Raw genomic sequence first — 24076 nt, 5'->3', positions numbered from 1 at the left:
GGAGATGCAGTCCCATGGTAGCCGGTGACCAACGATTGGTTCATACTTCATTTGTTCCCTCAGGATACTGGAGCCCACGTGCACCATTGGTTTGGGATCCGGTTAAAGCACCGGACATTCGCTTTTCGTCCTCTCATTTTCGTAAACAACACCCCCGCCACGAGAAGGCAATGAGTAGGACTTCTCTGGCAGAGGCTGTATACGCGTGGCCGTGTGAGAGTATTTCGAGAGGGAGAGCGGACTCTCCCCACTCTCGGTCGTACCAGGGCATTCAGGGGGTGATATGATTAAAACTTGATCTAAAATCAGTCAATCTCATTGGTTTTGTACAATTTACGAAGCACAACGAACGTTAACAGTTTGGGTACGATCGAAAGTAGACGTATCCCACAATAATCACTGTATTAACAAGACAGGTCAATTTCAAACATAGAGATGATGACTGCTTCATTCCATAATGTTAGGGCAGTGTTTTCCTAACATTTCCTAACAAACACGTTAGTTTTCTGACCAGGTGTTCGCTATCATCTTTAAAATGAGTCAGAGTCACATCGTTAAGGTCTGGTGAATTTCGGAGCTTCAACAGTTCCTCGTGAACCTTCACTTCGTAAGGTGGACCGGTTGCCACCGGCCACTACAGACAAGACAGTCTGCAAGAATAATACTCAGCTTATTAATCTTGTGTTAAAGCTTACCCATGCCATCTAAGTTTAACACCATGAACATTAACAACATACCTAGGAGATTTTAAGTGAATTTCGGATGTGGCATAGATAGATCAAGTGAACGGATCTACAAAGCTCCGTTTAATTTAATTGATATATTGTCATAACTCCTCGAAAGTATAGAATGCGAAACACGCTAAGTTCGATAGTCCTAATGACACATAAATGGTATCATTTGCACATGGAAAACTACTAGATATTTTCAATATATGTAAACATGTAGTACACAAATGAGTTGAGCTGTTTTTTTCATTATTTTGCTGTCAAGCTAAAGAAAATAACTTACTTCCACGATCTACTATAGCTGCCAGAGGGTAAAGCCCTCGATCAACAGGACAATCAGTCATCTGAACAGGTTCTGTCAATTCTTTTTGAAGGTACGTCACTATATTCTTTGCACTCATACGTTCTGGGTCAGATCCACCTATATCACGTGCTACTCGTAGACCCTCTTCCAAACACCACGCCAATCCAGTCTATATAGTTTAGATAAGGAAAAACTAAGTCAAAATCATGGTTTATGAATAAATAATTATGAATATATATAAATACATTAGTTTCGGAAAGCAGAAATGGCTATGGATGAAGAAAACCACATAGTATAGACAGTAATGAAATAACAACAGTTATTAACTGGTTAACTCAAACACTATTGTACAATCTAACATATCCGATGACTAACCGGACCACTAAGTAGACTGTTATACATTTCCAGAGCGAGTGATTTTACTGATAGCTGGAATCTCTAGATAAATCGAGGTGCCCATTACAGAGCTTCAGTATATAGCATTAACAATCACAGCGTTATTAGGAACGAAGTAGAACTAGTGAATAGAAAACAAGTGATCCATATGAACTAGTTTTGTAAACTGACAGATTAACAAAAAGTCCAATTAAGCTAACGAAGTAAATCACAACCTAATATAAATAATTTAACAATTCTTTCAGCGTAATGTATGAGATACAAACCCGATTGATGGATTTGGGAAATAGTAGAGAGACATATGTCCAAGAACCACTTGTATATTTTTCAATTATCTTCGTTTTTTCCATTATTTGTGTGTAACACAACTTTTAAATATACTGGTTAATTGTTGCTAATCGTACACGACCAGCATCATAAGCGTCGTATTATTGTTTCCATACATGGTTTGAATAGTGATACAAGAATATGGTTATGATGCGTTAAACATGACAGAAAATAAGTTGGGTTCGAAGAGCAACTTTCAATCACTTAAACTACATTGAGTGAAGTTATGGGACAGCCGATATCCTGTTGCTGTCCAAATTAAAGAATGAAGTAACTGAGATATGACTGAATTGTAGTTTAGGAACTCAAACCAAACCAGGTGAAAACTACACTATAAAAAGATATGACAAACATTAAACCTAAACAAAGATCATTACTTACGACAATATTTTATAAATAGCCAATTTGTTCCAGATATTAAAGCACTAACAACAAAATATAACAAAATCTTACAATTTTCTCGTGGTCTACTGCGTAATGTGTCCCAGAAAACCAACCCAGGACTTCAGCTTTTTGTGACTGAATAGGTTTTGTGCATGTAGAACCTTCCGGACGGTCAAACTCACGAACTTCGAGAGGCTGATTAAATAGAGAAAATTTAAAATTAGTGCATTTATTTTACTGGTACTGCATACATTTTGAAAGTTTAATTTTGTAATATAAGAAATGGAAGTTAAAAATGTGCTTAAACCCCCCGCCATATAGTTTACCACTTGAAATCATCATCAAGAGGAAAACGATAACAGGATAAATAAAGTGACTATGGGCAACAAATCGCTTAAGAGAGTAATAGATGGATAAAGAAAAGACAGAAATACAAAAGTATTGGATAATATATACAGTTAGAATGAACGTTTTTATACAGTTTCTATTGGTTTTGAGCTTTATTGCTAATTACACAGACACTAATCAACAACCCTTTCACTATTCAGATTTCAAAGACGAATGTAACGTCCTCGCTTAATTTAAACCCTGAATTAACGATAAACGGACGAGACGTTAAGTGATATGAACCATTATCGCTAGCAATGCCACAGGAGTATTCACCTTCCGTAGAACATAAACTTCTAAATTTCTTGTACTTGTGAATAGCAACTTTACTTTCAATGAACTATAAAATACCACTCGATTGAATATAGTACGTGTAGAAAAATTTAAATCAGTGAATTATTATTTATTATTTGAACACATAAATATTGGTACAAGTGGGCACCAAATATATATGCACCACACATTTTCATTATCATTATATTTGTGTGTGGGCTGTGATACTGCCCGGGTGCTCAGACCGAAGCAGGTGGTTATCTTAGGGGGCCACACCCCGAGCCTTTGACCTAAAGGTCTAACCCACAAGGCAGTGGAGCATCGTGAGGAGATGCAGTCCCATGGTAGCCGGTGACCAACGATTGGTTCATACTTCATTTGTTCCCTCAGGATACTGGAGCCCACGTGCACCATTGGTTTGGGATCCGGTTAAAGCACCGGACATTCGCTTTTCGTTCTCTCATTTTTATAAATAACACCCTCGCCACGAGGAGGTAGTGAGTAGGACTTCCCTGGCAGAGGCTGTATACGCGTGGCCGTGTGAGAGCATTTCAAGAGGGAGGGCGGGCCCACCCGACTCTCGACCATACCAGGGCATTTAGGGGCATCATTGTTTCTTTACTTATTCAGTGAAACGGGAACGAAATTGTATTTTGGTTCAAAGCACATTCCGGGGTGCGTGACCTATCGCTGTATTTATTTATTTGAACACATGAATATTGGTACAAGAGAGCGCCAATATATATGCGCCACACAAAACAATGAGAATTCGAAGAGAAGTAGAAAAAAAAACTAAGGAGCGCAAAAGAAAAAGGGAACAATGACGAAGAGATTGGAGTAAGGTAGTGTGGTAGTAAAGACGGAACGAAAAGGTACAATCAGAAGAAATCTTTCAGGTAAAGGAGACACAACCACTTTTTATGAAGAAAGTAAAAGAAGGTTACAGCAGGATCGCCACTGGCTTCTATTCTGAGCCATATCTGATAACGTCTCTAACCACACTGTCGCACAATCTCTCGGACCCCAGCCAGGGAGTCGTGAAGGACCAACATAAGCCAGCTTTTTGCAGCTTTCTTTCATACCACGACACCATGTCATGCACTGACCACCTCTCCGCTTCTTCCAACCAGTCCCAGAGTCGGCAAATAATGCACGACGTGGAATTCTCTGGGACGACATTCGTAGAACATGTCCAAGCCACCGAAGTCGGTGTTTCAAGATGGTGACACCAATTGAATTATCATCTCTGTGCCCGAACACACGATGCCGAACCTCTGCATTACTGACATGGTGTTGCCACTGAATGTCAGCAATCCTTCGGAGACAGCGATGATCGAACACAGAGAGTCGTCTAACGTCCTCAACTCGGAGAGACCAGGTTTCACAAGCATAGAGCAAAACTGCTCTCACCGACGCGTTGTAGATCCGGCCTTTTACAGCCAGACTAACATCACGAAGGCGCCAAAGGTGGCCCAGATTGGCATAAGCCGCTCTGGCTTTCACTATACGTGCATTGATCTCATCACTCACACCCCCACCAGCACTTATGCAGCTACCCAGATACACGAACTTCTCAACTACGTCTATCTGCTCACCATCCAGGGTGAGTACAGGATTAGAATCCTGCCAGTCTTGTAGAAGTACTTTGCACTTCGAAGGTGCAAAGCACATACCATACCTACGGACACTGATTGCCAACTGATTAAGTGCGGATTGCATGCCTTGGGCATTATCGCACAGTAAGACAATATCGTCCGCATACTCAAGGTCGAGAAGTCTTTCTCCAGGCAACAGACCCACACCACCATTACTTACATTCATCAGAGATGTTTCCAGAATGTCATCGATGGCAAAGTTGAAGAGGAATGGTGAGATTGGGCAACCTTGCCTAACCCCACTGCTCGAATGGAACAATGGAGAGAGGTGGTTGTATGCCCTCACTCTGCCTGAGGTGTTTTATATAGGGCTTTTAGGATGCCCCTCTATATGCAAGTTATTACTCAAAGAATGGCCTGCGTCAACACCCGGACTAAGGATAAGCAGTGAAGTAGTCAAACGCATTGACAACTTCACTTATCTTGGAAGCCTGGTCAGCCCTAATGGGTTGGTGTATGACGAAATCTCTGCACAGATTCGAAAAGCTCGCTTGGCTTATGCCAACTTATGTCACCTATGGCGAAGGCGAGATATCTGTTTATCAATTAAGGGACGAGTATACTGCACAGAAGTTCGTTCTGTTCTACTTTACGACTGCGAAACATGGCCATTGAGATTAAAAGATAGTCGTAAGCAACTAGTATTTGACCACAGATGTCCTAGAAATATAGCTTGTATCTGCTGGGATCACCGGGTAATGAATAGTGAGGTTAGACGCAGGGTATTAGGGAATGATGGTAAATCAGTTGATGAGGTTGCAAATCTACATCGACTGAGATGGTTGGGCCACGTGTTACGTATGCTTGAACACCGATTACCACGGCGCGCAATGCTGACTAGTGTAGGGGATGGTTGGAAAAAAGTTAGGGGCGAACAAACCAAAACGTGGTATCAGTGCTTGAAGTCACTAACTTCTAGCCATGTTAGTAGATGCAGACTACTTGGTTGGGGTCCGCGTGGCTATCGTAACCAGAAGTTGAGGACTGGGTGACATGGCTCAGAATCGATCATAATGGCGTAGGTGTAAACACTGTCTTCTTTTAGGCTGAGATTAAAATTACTTTATACCTTCATTTCTACCAACTAATTCTTTTTTCCAATGTTATATCCTTATGCACAACCTTTCTTTTATATATTACTACAAGTGAATTCGGTGTTCATCATGTTGTGATAATGAAGTGTGGTAAGTTGGACCGATGCATATATGTGCCTGGTCCTACGTTAGAGCTGAATGACTGACTGACTGACTTTCCTCTAACTTAGTCATCAGGAACCAGAATTGTCTCAAGCGTTCGGTAACTAATGCATTAATCAAACCGTAAAAGTAATTTTTTTTAAAATACCGGAGACTTACCACATACAAAGCATGGAAGGCACCGAGCAAAGACGCCAAACAGGAAACGGATGGTTCAAGCCAAGAGTGTTCCAACTTTTTAGCCGTTTTCAATGGACCCAACAGAAGGAGAGGTCTTTTAGATCCGATTTTGATAGCCCTAGAAAAAACATACAGCCCATTTGGAATAATGTAGGATTTTAATGAAGTATAAGTGCGCTCCGACCAGCTAATACCTCGTAGAAACATGTAAGACGTTTATTGGGTTTAGCCATAAATTATATAACATGAAGCGATTTTGATGAATGGTAGAATAAGGTTATACCGTGTTTGCATGTTAGCCTCACATCTGTGAAAGAAGTTTCATACCATGCTGAAAGATGTGTAGTTTTCGGGTGATAGTATGTTCAAAGTACAAATCACATTAAACTTAGTTAAGCAGAAATAGAGAAATAAACTCCTTATGAGCTTGTGGCTGAACTATGAACGCTTGAGAAATACTACTGATCTTGGTGAAATATACAGTTCTATGAGGCTCGACGGTTTAACTCCAGAGGTTTTTAAGAATTGTGGAACATTTTTAACAGTCAGGTTGACTGAAATACTATCTGGATGTTTGGAGCTGGGGAAAATCTTACCCGACAGGCCTCGACGGTTGGATATCTCAGTTCAGAAATAACTAAGGCTTTCTTTTGATAACCAAAAAGAAAACGGTTTGACTAATAAAATATCTAAAGTATTAACCTTAATAATCATTAAATGATCGCCTGGAACTGACAAATAGCAAACTCCGTAAAACCGGGGTGGGTTTTGATCTCGATAAGCGTATATAGGTCAGTCATTTATCATTCATCAGGCTTTAAAACATTGGCATACTTACTGCCAACAGTTGTGATTCTAGACCTCAAGGCGTACCAAAGAAGTACACAAAAATTGTGAGATCTCTACTTGAACACTATTGGCTGAAGTAATCGTTATAGTTAATGTCCATTGAAACTGCCAACTTCAAGTAGTCTCTTAAAGTTGCTCATTATTCCTCTTGTTTTAATCAACTTTGTCATACTTTTAGTAATATCCCTTCTTTTGTCTGACTTCAGGGATTGATATTCTAAGAAACCCACTTATGGACTACAAATATACAGTATATAATCTCAGGTGAAGAAGCTAATAGAATGCAGGGATTTATGATCGTTTTGAGTAATGCACTAATGTTAGTATATTTGGGATGCCTTTTTCTACTTCTAAAGAAATATACTGCTCTAAGGCTGATTTTTCAATGAGAAACTAATAGAGGGCAAAGTTTTTGAATGCGTTTCCCACCTTATTAAGTTTCATCAGAACTGGTGGATTGATGGCTGATTTAATATTAGCACTAATTCAAAACGCTTATCTGGTTTGAGATATCCGTCTGCCAACGAAGGGACGAGTAAACCCCAAGCTGCCAATTTTGGGGAAAACTTGACCCATTTTGGGGAAGGCTATTTCACTTTGGGGATTTCCAAAAAATTTCCCCAAAGTTGGGAGCTTGGGATATTACGTACGCCCAACCAACACCTAACCAACGTGTAATATTGGCTATCAGAAGTAAGGAGAAAGGTAGGTGTGCCAAAGGCCAAACATGGTATCAGTTGGTGGAGTTATTTACTGTTTGTTACTTTTACATAATTATAAACTTGCTCATCGTACTTTGGTTGTTTATTTTGAACCCCACGTTTGTCTCCTTTATTTTAATTTTACACCTAACCACCAGATGTTTGCTGAGTAATGTGAGATCTAGATGAAACCACTTATCAATGATCTACATGTGCTTATCATAGAGACATTGGAGATAGTGAGATCAGCCCGAGCTGCCAATTTTGGGGAAACTTCCGAAGTCAAATGACCTTGCTCATGTTTGGGGAAACCCCCTGAGTCGAATGACCATGACCAAGGTCAAAGAGGAATTTTGGGGAAATATTGGAGAATTTCCTTAAGTCTGGGGGAATTTTAGAGTTTGGGTCTCATTTCCCCAAAATTTACCATAGCGGCTTCCCCAAAATTGGCAGCTTGGGAGACTTCAGCAAACAACCTGATCTGACATATGACTGAATTAAGCGATTGGAGTTGTCTATCCTCATATAAGTCTTATCATATTGTAACCACCTGCCTTTTATACCTCACATTTACTTACTGAGATATACCTTTCGTTGATGCTTCAGTTATTCGACGAGCATCATCAATGTCTTGATCAAGGTGACCAGTAAATGAAACGACCTAGGAGACTTTATAAATGAACATCAACATACCAAACGTTTAGATGGTAAAGAACGACAAGTCAAGGTGTGGACATCTGAAGAGAATTTCTGGTTCACCTAAAAAAATTATAACCCTGCTTCACACAGACCTGTGATGCTTCTTGTAACGTTTCAAAAAGAGGCGTAAACGAGAATGCATCTGACACGTCTTCAACTACAAGTACAACAGAATCGAAGTCCTGAGAACATAGATCTGACGTAACGACAGGCCGTATTGACTCGCGATGTGTCATAGCAGCGACAATTGACCTTGAAGTGTTTGAACAGACAATCCGAGATATACAGAAAAACCGGGAACTAAAAAGTGATTTCGGGTAGACCTTTAAAGTTGATTTGTTATGCTTACCTTGACCTAAACAAACTGTGAAATAGCATTACATGGAAAGTGAATATTAAAAGCACGGAGGTGACCTTGGGAGAGTATTCAATAGTGTTCGTTCAAAAATTACCTTTCCCTCATATATCCAGCCTCTCTACATAACACCCTGAACATATGAACTTCCCCATTTGTCTTGTTTCTCCAACGGTTTAATTTGGTGAACTAACATAGTTCGTAGCAAATGTTTAAATGGTTCAAATGGTTCAAATGGTTGTGGACGGAATAGAAGAAGCTTTCGCTTAACAGGCTTCCGTGTCTAGTAGCAGGGGATCACCAAATCCTCCAGGCAGGAACCTAGGTATGTTAACAATAAAAGAGGAAAAGAAATTGGTAAATCATAGTGCGATGCTGTCCTTGGTCCTTAAGAATAGGTCAAGTTGCCTCTTGAAGGACTCCTGAGAAGTCGCTTGGACTAGCTCGGCCGGCAGCGAATTCCAGCTTTTGACAACTCTTAAGGAGTAGAAGTTGTGTCTACATTCCGTCTTGCTATGTTGTGTTTCCAGTTTCTGGGTGTTACCCCTTAGGTTATTGTTCGAACTAAGCTTAAGTAGGTGTTTAAGAGGATGTCCAGAAGTGTTAAGAATACTATAAGCCATTAATAAATCACCTCTAAGACGCCTATATTCTAGTGGGTAAAGGTCTAGTGAACGGAGGCGTTCTTCGTAAGGCTTAGATTTGAGTCCTCGAACTGATTTCGTGGCTCGCCGTTGGATACGCTCCAAAGTGACCTTATCCTTTTGGAGTGAGGGGGGAGTACTATGTTTCCGTACTCTAAATGGGGACGGATGAAACTATTGAAGATTGTGTGGAAAGTTCTTCCGTCAAACTGACCAAAAATGCGCCTCAACGTTACCAGTGCAAGGTTTGCTCGGAAGGCATTTTTGTCACAGTTAGCGTAAGACTTTAAGTCATGGGGCACCAGGACTCCTAAATCTTTTCGACTTGGGATACTACTAGAGAGGAGTTTCCTAAGTTGTAACTGTAGTTTGCGACATGTCGCAGATGGACTACTTTACACTTAGAAGTGTTAAAGGTAAGTCCGTTATCGTCTGCCCAACTATGAAGTCGAGTCAGATCCTCTTGAAGAGCCTGTATATCGTCTTGGTTGCGTATCTCTCTCCAAAGTTTCACGTCGTCGGCAAAAAGCAATAAGTCTGACGTTACCTGTTGAGGAAGATCATTTATGTAAATCAAGAAGAGAAGAGGCCCTAGTACTGAGCCCTGGGGGACCCCACTAGGACATTCCATAGCTTGAGATAAAGTGAAATTAACCCTAACCTTAAAGTGTCGATTTTTTAGGTATGAAGTAAGCCAGTCGATTAGAGGTGGTTTGATACCTAGTCGTTTGAGCTTGTTGATAAGACACAAGTGGTTAACCTTATCAAAAGCTTTTGAGAAATCAAGGTAAATGACATCAACCTTTCCCTTGCGATCGAGGATGCTTGTCCATCTGTCCACCGCAGTCAGCAGGTTGGTTATACAAGAGTAACCCTTCCTGAAACCATGCTGTTGGGGTGAGAAGAAATTTAAGGACAGTAGGTAGTCATTTAAACCGTCGCATATCAGGGACTCCATGAGTTTTGAAGGTAACGACAGAAGAGCTACCGGCCGGTAACTTGAAGGTTCATTGCGTCGACCACCTTTGAAAATTGGTGTGATGTGAGCCAACTTCCAATTTTCCGGTAGTTTGCCTCGGCTAAGCGAGTGTGAAAACATCACGCTAAGCGGCGTTGCCAGGATTGAGGCTGCCTCCCTCAGTATGGCAGGATGAACCATATCCGGGCCAGGAGAAGTGTCAAGTCGTAAGTGCTGCAGTTTCCGGAACACCAAGTCAGCGCTTAGGTCCACTTCAGAAAGTCCTGTGGAATTGCAGATGAAACTGTCGTCAATAAAGTTGATATCAGCCGGTTGAAATGTTTGAGAGTAATGGGCCGCCAGAAGGTTAGCGGCGTCGCCATCGTTGTTGGTCGGGCCGTTAGGACCTAGCAGTTGAGAAACTCCTGTTTTGGCTTGACGAAGAGAGGCTGCATAACGGAATAGGCTTCTAGGGTTAGAGGCGAATTTGTCCATAAGCTTTGTTTGGTACTGAAGCCTGTCTTCTCTTATAGCCTTCGTGCATGTGTTCCTGATATGTTTGTATTGCCTATACGCTCCATCGTTATTAGTTCGTTTGTATTCCGCCCAACAGTGCCGTTTGCGGCTTAGGAGGCGGAGGGTACGGTTCTTGATTACTGTAGGTGGCTTGAAGCTTTTGGGAACCGTTTGAGGAACTGAATGGTTTGTAGCACGTAAGAGCGTGTGCAGCAAGAAGTCCCAATGACCATCCACATCGATTTGAGGGTGAACATCCCAAGCCACCTGTTGTAGATGGTCATGTAGAGCTCGCACATTCAGCCGTTTAAAATTCCATCGCAAATTATTGTTGGGATACCTTAGCTTAGTTTTGATGACAAAACTGAAGGCTATGACGGCATGATCGCTTTTTCCCAGAGGAGCCAGGATTGAGAGGTTGTCGACTAGGAATTCTTCGTTAGTGAATACACAGTCTAAGCGCGATGGTGTCTGACTGTTTCTCCAACGAGTTGCCGACCTCACATTTTCATATAAGCCCAAGTTATCGATGAGGTTGAAGAACCGAGCTTCAGTTGAGTTGTCGCCTCCAGTGTACGTGTGTTCCGCGAAGTTGACTCTAGGGAGATTAAAGTCCCCTAGAATCAGGATGTGTGTGAAACCGAGACGGATAGAGCGGGATAGTCCTTCCAGCATACGACTATCGTACTCGGTGTCGGCAGTTGGCTTCCTGTAAATGACTCCGACTAGACACCTGGAAGTACTAGACAACCTTACAGAGCACCATATGGATTCCTCAAGATTGTTAAACTCGAGGTTGTGAACCTGGTGCACCTCCAAGCAAGAGCTTATGTATATGGCTACTCCGCCCCCAATTCCTATTTTTCTGTCGTTGCGGAACAAAGTCATCCCAGGCAATGCTAACTCTTGATCCGAGAACTGAGAAGATGTCCAGGTTTCAGATATTCCTATCAGATGGGCCTTGTTAGCGTCGCTAAGTTCACGTAGTTCATCCAGTTTGTTTGGTAAACTCGCGGCGTTCGTATATAAGCAGTTTATGCTTTCAATTTGGAACGCATGAGCTTCGTCCTGTTTTTCTGTATGAACCTTATGTGAATGGACAGGTAGCCCACCTATATGAGGTTTGCCGAGGTGGTAGGCCCTGTCCTTTACACGTTTTTTTTATCGTTTAGACAGTCCACAAGTGGAATGGTCAGCTCCAGCTTGCCTTTGTTCTTGGTCCTGACTTCGTATGGCCTATCCGGGTGCATGTGGATTCCAGGTGGCAATCGACGTCTGTTGGCACGAAATGCTTCCAGAACTGCAGCCGCCATGTGAGAAGATGGGAAGGTTATCTTCATCAGACGAGGTCTAGGATCACCGTCCTTCTTGGCTAGTCTCGTCACATGCTGAGTCAGTATGTGTTTGAGCCTCAAGGACTGTTTGATGAATTTCCATTCCCTGATGTCAGAATTTGATTGAGTAGGGTCTGCATTTTCCGGTATACCTTGGACAATTATGTTTCTTCCGCGGAAGAACTTCTCGCGAGATTCTTTAGGGACGTTTCGTATGATATTGCGCTCAGAGTACGGTATGTCTGGCAATATTCTTACGTTACCATCTGATTTCAGTAAGTGACTTGCTAGCAAGACGTCCTCTACGTCGGTAGCATTCTTAAGTGTTACTCGGAGAAGCCTCGGGTGATTTAGATGCTTAGAATCCTTTCCTCGAGTGAGCCGGGTGACCGTCAAAGGCTCTATTCTAGGAAGTTCGAGCTTTTGTTCAATTCACCCCACAGCATCCTGTCGTTTTTATCCTGCAGACTGAGAGGAAGGTCAGGATTGTCGACGAGGTTCATGATAATGAGAGAATCGTCACGAACTGTTGTTAATTTACCAGGTTTCACGATGGGTTCAGGTTTAATAACTTGTTTTTGGAGGTCAGTGTGCGTTTATGAATCTTGGGCTCTTTATTGACCGGACGAACAGTCTTGGGGGTAGACTGTGCGACTAAATCACCAGTTATTTTCCGTGCAGCAACACTTGGGTTGCTCGGCTTAGGCGGTGATGCCTGGTTCTTTTGGGCTCTCTTAACGCGGGTCGAATCGCCTGCAGGGTTTTTGGGAACCACTGTTGTGTTCAGCGACCCTGAGCTGGGAGACCCGAGTTTGCCTAGGGAGTCTAGTACCGTCGACGTAATGATGGTACTGAGCCTCGACACGTCGTCGTTAGTGTTGATGGATGCTCCATCGATGACATACCTATCGACATCCCTATTTTTGAGTCCGTTGCGCGCTCTTGTTTGTATATCGGTTTTTTTACTGTCGTATTCCAAGTTAACTGACAGCTTGTTTCGAAGACCTGTCAGTAGGACAATGATGTTACTCAGCAAGACTACTGCGTCCGTGTTGCACGTGACACATACCCACTTTTGGTCTGACTTGCTGAGTTTGTTGTAAGCAGTTGCTGTCAGATTTGTGCATGCTTCGTGAAACCAACCTTTGCAGTTGTCACACTGCATGCCAGTTGTGACAGCAAAACGGCATCCCGGACGTTTGCATGAGTTTTTCATGACGGTGTTGAAGCAAACTATGTTATAGATGCTGGCAAAGCTTAAGACCTTTTTAAAAAAAAACACTAAAATGCACACTGAAAACGGACAAAAACGGACAAAACGAGTGATGTAAACTGAAACTAGTCTATACGTGAAAAACAAAAAAAACCGAATGTTTCGGTCCAAACAGTATAGCAGTCTCAGTCTCAGTTTCAATCCTCGAAGGAAAAGAGCTGGGTGGCTTGTGTTGATCATGTAGCGGTAAATAAATCCCCAAAATAAATAGCTTCGTAAGTCTTCGAGATTGGATGCTGACCACATTAGTTCTAGTGAACTCAGCTAGCTGAAGGCGCTCGGTCATGCATACGCACCAGATCACGAGTGGGAACGCCGTGCTCAACATCCCCTGCAATCGCTAGTCAGCCTAGATCAGTTGATCCTCAATAGATTGATAACCTATCAAATTTATCTTTGAACCTCCTGGCTTCTGTCTTTTGATTTCTCTTGGTGGGTGCGATTCACATTAGGTGTTACTGGTTAAAGCGTTGTCAAACTCCAAATACATGTGGCACCTTCAACCATGGCAATCGTGGTCTCTCACTTTAACCGAGTTTCTTCTGAAAGCGTTGACAGACGAAATAATGAGGTCCATTTGTTGATGACTCGATAGGAAAGTCGATGATCAGCTGACAAGTGAGTTGTTCGGGGCTTGTAAACACCTTACGTATTCTCATAAATCCTCTACTTTGTAAGACAAGAGAATTAAAATAGACTTGTAAGCAAAGATGGATAGTGCCTAGCAGTGGAATCCAGGACGCGCGTTTCGTCCTATTTGGGACTCGTCAGCTGGATGTGCCTGCATCTCAGAGTTGATGTTCACTCTGGGACTCGAACTCAGTACCGTTCGCTTCAAACGCCATCGCAGGTCAACCGACCTTTGACGATGGCCCGTTCAAACAGCTCTAAGCTTCCCCACCAAGCTTCCCATTTCAAAATAACTTTGTAGATGAATTCATCTGCCGATTGGATTCTGAAGATCATCAGAACCCCTCATTCCCAGGGATTATTCTGTCAAAGAAAAACCTCGGAAAACACAAAACGATGTCATCAACCGCTGTCACACTCTCACTCGTTATCCTAATATTCATCATAATAGTAGACGTTCCCAAGCCCCTCGAAGAAGTTCGTCACTAAAAAGATCTATCTCCATATCACGAGAAGCAGACAATCCTGATTGGTGTTGGTATCACAATAATCATTGAAAGTCTTCTAGAAACCACTGAAAGTCGTGCAGTTTCCTAATCTTAAAACCGTAGGACACGGTAAACCATTCGAGAAGCTTCACAGCCGGCATGTGTAACGATAGCTGTAGCCGGCGAACACAGCCGTCCTTTGTACACCACTGATGTGATGATGAACGTATACTAGCCTGTCGATACCGGCGCCGAAGTTGGCGTTCTTTCTGCAAAATCACAACGATCGAATCCACTAGCCCATATTCAACATGCAGGCGCCAAAAGGGAAACCGATTGCCACATACGGTAGACGGTGCGTGCATCATGACGTGGGTTTACTCAAACTCATTCACTGGGCCTTCGTTGTTGCAGATGTTTCAACTCTGTTTATTGGTACAGATCCGCCACAACAGCATAATCTACTTGTCGACACGTGAAAACGAAGTTCAGTAGACGGAACAACTAATATATATCTATTTGTGTTTCTTTTTCCGATTGTAGATTATCCTCAGTCACAGTAAAACACATGATCGATCAATACTACCAAGAGATACTTGTTAAGTACTCTGATCTGTACCAAACGCGAGCAAAATAGTCGTATGCGACCAGCAATGTTGCACACCACATCACGACTACAGGACCATCTGAATTCTCGAAAGCATGCCGACTAGCTACCGAAAAACTGAGGTTGGCCAAAGACTACGTGGGAGGCTTGATAATTGTTCAGCCATCGAACAGCCCATAGGTATCTCCCTTGCACACGGTCCATAAAACGGACACCAACGATGGGTATCCAGCTGGTGACTATCGGTGACTGTATACGAAAACCTATCCTGATCGTTACCGGTCGCCTCGCATTCACGATTTGACAGCTACCTTTAAAGGTACAGCCGTTTTTCTGAACGCCGATCTGGTTAAAGCATATAACCAAATTCCCATGGCTGCTGGCAACATTCCAAAATCCACTATCATCACTCCCTTTGAACTCTACGGGTTTTTCCGCATGCCACTTGGTTTGAAATATCTCACTCAAGCTTTCCAAAGATTATTCGATGACGTTTATAGAGGTCTCAACTTCCTGCATATGTGTGGTGATGACTGCTTGATTGCAAGTCCGGGCAGACATACTCATTCCATCATCTAGAAGTTGTCTTCAAGCGACTGCAAAAGACACGGAATTACTGTGAACATCCAAGAATGTCAAATCGGCACCGACTCACTAGATTTTCTCGGACATACTGTTGATGCTCAAGGCAATCGATCGTTGAAAAGCGAAGTGGCAACCATTCTGGATTGCTTAGAACCGACAACAATCAACAGACAACGCGGGTTCAACGATCTAGTAAGTTTCTATAGACAGTTCATGCTGAATTGCGCGTCTATTATGAGAACTTTAACCGATCATCTTCGTGGAAGTGCGAAACCCATAAATTTAAGCGATGACACGAAGAAAACACTCTCCACAGTTAAGGAACTTGTCGTCAAAGCAACCATGCTCGCACACCAGAACATATAAGCATCCATTAGTATAGCAGTAGATATATCCGACTCGGTAATTGGAGGAGTCCTACAACAGTGGGTTAACCACACCTGGCAAGTTTTGGCATTCTACTCGAGATGGTTGCTAGATACCTGAATGAAGTATTGCACTATAGGTAGGGGACCCATAGCCATTTATTGTGTTGTGCGGCACTTTTAACACTCTGTTGAAGGCCGACAATTTTAGCGATTGCAAACCTTGTATGTTCTGTTTAAACTCATCTTCAGATAAGCACTCTCCTCAGGAGTCTCGAAGACTGGACTACATTTTGCAGTTCACATCAATTATACATTTCTGGGGCAAACAATGTAGTTGCAGACGTTTTGTCTCGTATAACTTCCTTGGACAGTTCCCAAGGAATCGACCATCCCGAACACGCCCAGCTTCGAAAAGAAGACACTAATCTTCAGCACGAGTTATCTTCCACAACGCTGGAGCTGTATATAGAAGAGATGGGAACAGGTAAGTAAACTTTGCCATGCGACACATCTAAAGGTGGGGATCGTCCAATCGCGCCGAAACATTATCGACGCAACGTCTTCAAAACGCCGTACAAACTTTCTTATCCAGGTGTTCGTTCGACCATTTGTGAATGACATTTGAGCGACGCCAGAGTGACCTTCAGAGTGTTTACCTAATAAACAGGATCAAATGAGGCTTGTAAACCTGTGTGAGGAATTCAACCCATGATCTAGAGTTGATGGTTAAGGTCAGTAATTAGATTAAGGCTTTTCATCACGAACTGATATCATCTATAATGACAAAACTCTATTTATTCAAATACACAAGGGAATTTTCCGCCAAACTCTGAGACCTGTTATCTTATATCTGATTACCTCGTCCAGAAATTATAGTCTCGCCTTGGTACCTTTACCTGATCCAAGTGGATACCCTTATTTCTCAACTCGTGTAGACCGTTTCACTCGATGACCGGAGGTAATGCCCATCAAGGACATTACTGCCAAAAAAGTAGCCCACACCTTCGTCGAAAGATGGGCAGCAAGCTTTCGCTGCTCTTCAACTATCACTACAAACCGTGAGCGTCAGTTCGAATCTGGACTTTTCCGTTGTCTTACTACACTACTAGGAATCGTCGTAATTTATTTCGACGACCTCTCGAAACGGCTCACTAAGAACCCTTCGAAGCCTTCAATGTAAACCTAAATACTATGCCATCGATGAAAACGATAACATCAGTATTGACTGCGCACCCTAATAATATTGATTTTCTCTCGGTACACCCGAGTGACACGAGAGCCATAATTACAATGATCAACAAACACGACAAAACTTTGCTGGTTTCTTGAAATCGGTCTGAATCAACGTCAAGTGTGCGGTCAGAGAGATTGTACGCAACTGGTTTGTAGAGAGCTATCACTCTGTTATATCTTTATCTGCAAACTCCAAGATACTTTCAGGTTCATGGTTTCCTCCATTCCTAAGGGCCCATATATGTGTAAATTGTTGTAACTGGTTAAACGTAATGTTAATTTCGGCAAGAAAGTTTTACAGTCGTCGGGTGTTGGTACTATGGCGATCAGTATTTTGCTGTGCATGAGATATATTGAACTGTCCGATTTTTTAATTTTGGATTTCGGCCTTAGCGAATCCTACTGATGCGTACACTTAGCTGACTCTCCAGTATACGTAGGTATTGTATTTTTTATATCAACTAGTCGTATCACTGGCATACTGCACGAAGTGATGAAGGGGTTGCGATGTGAAGAATCAGGCGGTGATAGTGATATGTGTGGATGAGATGCGTAGAGTGCAATGAGTAGAGAACCCGTATAGTTAAATAGAGTATATAGTTACTGTTAAGTATTAGATGGCTTAGTACTGGCCGTGACTGTGGCTATAAAAATACTTTGGAGACAAGGTGTTCAGCTACTAAGTGAGACAGTAACTATCAATTGAACATTAATTAGTATGATCAAGAGATATAAACATGTAAATGTCAGTCACTGGGGACTTGCATAAAACATGAAGGGGAGGTTCGTGGTAAGTATGTATCAACTGTAAAGTATCGTTGAAATTTATTTTTACGGATTAAAAAGATACCCAAAACGCAAGACAGCATGATAATTCCAGTATTATACACCTCACAAGTGAACAAATAAATCCCGACAGACTTGAAAGAAGGATACTTCATCAAAATACCACAGAAAGGAAACCTGGTCAAGTGTGCGAAGTACGCAGGAATCACACTACCATCGGTACCAGAAAATGTTTTCATCAGACCATCCTTGAACCATATGAAAGGTTCAATAGACCTCTAACTTTGGGATCAACAGACCGGATTCCGTAAGGATCGGTCATGAACTGACCAAAACGCGATATCATGAATCATTATTGAACAATTAGTTGAGTAAAACGCGTCACCATCCATCAAATTCCTTGATTACGAACAAGCATTGGACAGTGTGGATAGGATTACGCTTTATAAATTTTCTTCGACACCATGATGAACCTGAGAAAATCATCAATATCATGCGGAATTATTACGACGGACGACACCAGAAAGCGGTGTGTGGGGAGCATCTTGTGGAAACAATAACATAGACCCCTTTAGTAAGTAAATTTTGTCATTATTCATATGGTTCGGAATTTTGCATAAATTTCTAAAATCTGTAAAAATCTGTACCACCCTGACCTTCCATTACGCATTTTACCTCTGCCCCCATTACATCTCGGTTATCGTCTATAAATGCACATGATTCTCGTTCCCACTTGGCCAACTGCCGCACAAATAGATCCTCAGTATGTTTGATATCTACATTTGTATTCCAGTTGTGTGATTGTTCCATGTTATATTGTATCGTGTTCGGGATTATTGATCACTTTTTATAATTGTGGATTATGAAACCAAAAACTCAAACACGTCCTTTATTGACAATTAAAGTCCTATAGTTTTTGTACATTTAATTTTTTGTACATTATCCACTATATCTATACTTTTGCCGAAAGACCCATCCCAAGTAAGGACCATAGTCAGACAAGGCTGCTTACTTTCACCCTTTCTGTTTCTTCCAGTGGTTGACTGGATTATGAAGTCCTCGAAAGATAACCAGTGTAGCAGGAGTTTCTGTATTAGCGGGCCTCAACATACGCAAAGGATAAAGAAAGACCCTCATGTACAACATAGCGAACACCAACCCAACCATACTTGATGGAGAAGCTCTGGAAGATGTGGAGAGCTTCACGTACCTGGACAGCATCATCCATGAACGTGAAGGATCTAACGCAGATTTAAAGGCGAGGAATGGAAAAGTAGGGACAGCATTCCTACAGTTGATGAGAATAAGAAACTCAAAACAACTGTCAACCAACATCAAGTTAGAATCTTCAATACCTACTAGGTAATAAATTAACAAGTCGAACTAAACCCAAAACACGTGAAAAAGTTGCCATTCCCAGATTCGGCTCAAGCATAAAAAGATACTATAGGTATCCGGAGTTTGACAACGCTTTTACACGTAACACCTTTAGAATCAAAGTGTGCCAACCCAGTCAAATCAGAAGACAGAAATGAAATGGTTCGAAAGTGCATTTGGAAGGCCATCGATATGTCGAGAAGCGTATGTTCTAAGCCGGCTAACCGTTGTAAAAGATGTGTATCACAATTTACTTGTGATCTGATGCGAATGAGTGACTGAGCACCTTCAGCTAGATGTGTCGAGTAAAACTAATGGGGTCAGTATAAAATGTCAAAGACTTACGGAACTATTTGTTTCGCGGATTGCTTAACCACTTCAATGTTGTAGAGATTTATTTAGCCGAAAGCATTGTACGACACATGTTATCGATATTTGTGACTCATAAGTTTATTTGATTTCAACATCTTATAATCACATAAGTTCATAGAAGTCGATGTCTATATTATCCCAAACTTGATACTTGCAACTGCCTTGCATACACCATCAACCAGTATGTATTAATATAAATTAGGGGTTCAGAGCACATAAGAACATTGAGCCTAGAGCATGTTCCTCATGAATGCATCCACGTTCAACCAACTACCGTCAGCTTCCTGTCTGACGGTGTTTTCACGTATTTAATGGATTTTCAATAACAGTTCACATGTATTAATAGTATTACTCAATTCTATCGCAGTTAATCAATAACGAGGTCGAGAAAATCTCCCCGTAGCTAAATAAACCGCATCAAACCTGAAATCATTAGTTGGGATTCTTCTTCTCCACGGTTACACTTCTGTATCGGATGGTCAGGGGCCTACTTGGGTTTGACAGGAACGGCGTGACCAACCAGTTGACGTCTAGATCACACCTCACAGTTAGTACCTAACATGGATTACCCTTTCGTCGTATCTATGTACTTTGGCAACTTTGATGACCACACAAGACAAACGACGTCATAAAAGAAATGTATTAGTAAGAATGTGCGCAAGAAACAAAGTGTGACCACTGAAGCATGAGCCAATCGATGGAGTGCAACTGATTGGTGCACGTTGGTTGTCCTTGACCATAACGAGGATCAGTAAACTGCCTTATGATCAATAACCTGACTGCCGGGTAATTTAGCAGGAGCCGTAAAACTGGCACTGCAAGTGTCTCAAACCTCTTTCACTAATACTGAAATATCGAAATTCACATAATGTTCCCTGGAGTAGTTGACAAACATTCAACTGACAAAACAAAAAACGTTTAGTCAATGATAGTTGTTTCCTTATTTACTTAATACAATAACGGAATGTTCAAATTTGTTGTCAATGACAATAGTGGACAAGGATTCCCAGTCATGTTTCCAATGTACAAATATGGAAAAAAAAAATCAGATTTCATATGAACGGTGGGAAAATTTAAAGTGACAGCTTGTGGAGGTAGTTAACGTAGACTTATTTTGTAATTAGTTTTTGTTATCATTCGCATTTTCTACAGGTGAGCTTTGTAGTGGCAGATACTATTTCAAGCCTACATAGAGTATTCTAGCTTCTGGACAGACCAACTTGTTCTTATTGTTACCTTTTCACTTATTGGCTGATTAATCTGACTGTTTTTACATGACCCACTAAAACAGGTCAGTAAATCTATGGTTCATATGGAAGCCAGTCACAAGAACTGAGTTCTTTGTAAGAACCCAGGTGAGCCTATCCCAATCAGTATATTTTACATCATACAGAGTTTACATCCAATACACAGTCAGAAAGACACACATGATGAACCTAAGGAGAAGTACAATCGATTACAGAAATTTGGATTCTTATTTAACCTGTAGTGGTTGTGTCATTTGTACGAACTAATGATTCCTTTATACTTGATTGAGCACTTATTACGAATTACAAATATAATACTTTCACATATACTCATCTAGTTCCACCTGCCTCAAAATGTACTATTTCAAGAATTCTTAGTTAGTACATTAATTTGAAATTCCTTAATATGATCAAGTAAATTATTCTGTTCAAATTATATTGTATTCCTCCTAGGTTCTCTTTTTTCTTCTAGGGACTTTAATTATCTTTAAACTGATATTATCTAATTCTGTCAGATTATGAATTTAATTAAATTTAGAGCAAGAAACTAAAATTAAAACCTGTTCTCATAGTACTAGCTACTGAAGATACCACAGATACTCAGAGTTTGACAACGCTTTAACCAGTAACACCTAATATGAATCGCACCCACCAAGAGAAATCAAAAGACAGAAGCCAGGAGGTTCAAAGATAAATTTGATAGGTTATCAATCTATTGAGGATCAACTGATCTAGGCTGACTAGCGATTGCAGGGGATGTTGAGCACGGCGTTCCCACTCGTGATCTGGTGCGTATGCATGACCGAGCGCCTTCAGCTAGCTGAGTTCACTAGAACTTGTAGGGCCAGTGAAATGTCACTGAGCCCTAGCCAAATCATCCGACAGTTGGATCACTGAATGTCGAACAGATCGTCGCTCCCTGCCAAGGTCATGTACAACCAACGCGCATTAGTTAATCATACGCCATGGACTGGCCCATGCGGCAGTGGTCTTACTTTCGCTTGTATCTACTTTAACTAATATATTTCTGTAATAACGTCCTTTGTGTTGTACAGTCTTCAAAGCATCTATAGTACCTTGTTACGTCAATGGGGGTAGTCCACGTAAGGTGTTGACCACGAGGTGTGACTTCGACGTTAGTTGGTTCGTCACACCATTCACGTCTAACTCGAGTCGGCCTCCAATCATTTCGACATAGATCATCTACGTTGGTGATCTACACTATGGGGGTAGTCCACGTAAGGTGTTGACCACGAGGTGTGACTTCGACGTTAGTTGGTTCGTCACACCATTCACGTCTAACTCGAGTCGGCCTCCAATCATTTCGACATAGATCATCTACGTTGGTGATTTACACTGGTGAGCAAGACTTCGAATAACGCAACCTATCACTATAATCTTTATTATTGTATTCTATACTTATTCTTTTTCATTTTTATCATCGCCTATGTTAATCTGTTACTGTGAACTTTCGTTGCTTCATGTCAATGTTGATTAGCATTTAAACCTAGATAATTCGTTCAATCGACAGAACTAACCAATCAACTACGATTATAATCGGCTATCGTGGTTCTTTAACAAGCATTAGGAGCATGTAAATGCTCCTGTGTAATATGTCTGTTAAAATATCAACCACTCGTGAGTATAGCCACAAGGCAACACGAACGCATATCTCTTTGTACCTTATCCACTGGTATAAATAAGACAAGATTAACTATCGACTATAAATTCATCTTTCTGCTTAACCACTATCCACTAGAATGTTCTGCTTTTTTTTACCACTGCCTGCCTAATTTCCAATTGCTGAGTTCCATGGCCAAACAGAGGATACGAATGCTAGAAATTCACGGTGAGTTTGAACTATAAATTTCCTGCGATCTTAGATCTCGTTTAGACTGTTCGTCAGTCTACAACGCTGTGTTAATCGAAAAATTTAATCAACAGTACCTCGTACATAATCCAGATTCAAACTACTGCCTACTTCATTACTTAAAGGCAAGAGTAACCCAGGCGAGTTTCATAATTTCATTAGATTATTTCGTACTATATTTATGATGCGTGATAACATTTCGTAGTTGCTTTCACGTAAACTAGTCATATATTCTGTCACTGCCGTCAAGTTTTAGTCGAAATCATGTACATTTATGACTCGTTAGTCGACATACTGTGGTAAAACATATTGCATGTACACGAGCACGCTTAGTCCATGTCCCAAGTACACATGTTGTCGTACTTAATATGTCACTTAATGCTAGGTAATAAGCTCTTTGTATCATCCTTTTACGAAATGGCCACGTTACCTGGACCCTCTAAACCTTAGTTACATTGGTGGTTACCATTTTAATTAATGTTTATTATACCCCTTGTATTTGCTAATAATTCACACGGTAAATCATGGCTCGATTTCCTTATTACACAGCAGTCATTTTAATTCTATTTTCGGTTTATTTACATGCGATACGGGTTTAGAAAATATCTAAACGTCCTCGAAAATTCTCCACGAACCCAACCATAGTTTTCGTATATGTTTTTATTCACACATCCAACTGTTACGCTAATCATACCTAAGCGAACGTTCAGTGCAACTGTCAGTATACGTAAGAACGATGTTATTTAGACTTGACATTGTAACACATCTGAACTATTGTAGTTGTTCTACTTCGATGTCGTACTTCATTTTATGAAGTATTGTTTCCTCGTGGCTGTTAATTAACAGATGATTCCGGTACATCAATCGGCTGTTCAACTACTCGACGATTTACAACCTGTCCAGTTCAATTGGTGGTCTGACGACAATATCATTCGCGCGAATCATCAGTTTATGCAGTCGAGCGAATCTCCTGCAAACTGAAAACGATATTGTCGCCTCTATCCCAACACTGACAGCGTTTTTCACGGGTATCATTGACATGAGTCCAGAGTGACACTCTTGGTTTCTTATGTTCTTTTCGATATTTTTCTGTTCACTAACCGAACAAACACGCAGCATTCACCGTTTATCATCTTTTAGAGACTTCATCGTGCCACCTTTTGCTGTCGATTTGTAGCCTTCAACCCTTACTGACTGTAACAGCAGTCATCGACTTTTCAAACTGTGACTACAAGTTGGTCAATAGCTTCGCACAACGAAATCACGACCACTCTTCACTGTTATACTTCTGTACTTACGGTTAGTCTGTTAGATATAGATATAACTAGAATTTGACACTAATTAATAGCTGTCA

The 24076-nt window shown here is 41.3% G+C and overlaps 1 protein-coding gene across 2 annotated transcripts in view; it reads right to left on the bottom strand.

Annotated features, from left to right (window-relative positions):
• NPEPL1_1 (putative aminopeptidase npepl1) overlaps nucleotides 1-8637 on the bottom strand; it is a 30266-nt gene extending 21629 nt beyond the window's left edge. Inside the window, exons 1-8 of one of the 2 annotated variants that reach the window (XM_051213892.1) lie at nucleotides 8532-8637; nucleotides 8429-8493; nucleotides 8172-8379; nucleotides 8074-8139; nucleotides 7959-8041; nucleotides 5810-5948; nucleotides 2209-2334; nucleotides 1012-1201 (exon numbers count right to left, since the gene is read on the bottom strand). In XM_051213892.1, coding sequence (XP_051069911.1) covers nucleotides 1012-1201; nucleotides 2209-2334; nucleotides 5810-5948; nucleotides 7959-8041; nucleotides 8074-8139; nucleotides 8172-8379; nucleotides 8429-8457 — 841 coding nt within the window. In that variant the 5' untranslated portion in view covers nucleotides 8458-8493; nucleotides 8532-8637. Of the gene's footprint in view, nucleotides 1-1011; nucleotides 1202-2208; nucleotides 2335-5809; nucleotides 5949-7958; nucleotides 8042-8073; nucleotides 8380-8428; nucleotides 8494-8531 lie in introns of those variants that run through there. The other variant, XM_051213893.1, reaches the window with a different exon arrangement.
• Between the last annotated feature and the right edge of the window lie 15439 nt (nucleotides 8638-24076).

Source organism: Schistosoma haematobium, chromosome 3 (assembly GCF_000699445.3).
Source record: "Schistosoma haematobium chromosome 3, whole genome shotgun sequence".
NCBI classification, from domain to species: Eukaryota; Metazoa; Platyhelminthes; class Trematoda; order Strigeidida; family Schistosomatidae; genus Schistosoma; species Schistosoma haematobium.
This window is presented reverse-complemented; position numbering and strand designations above follow the sequence as displayed.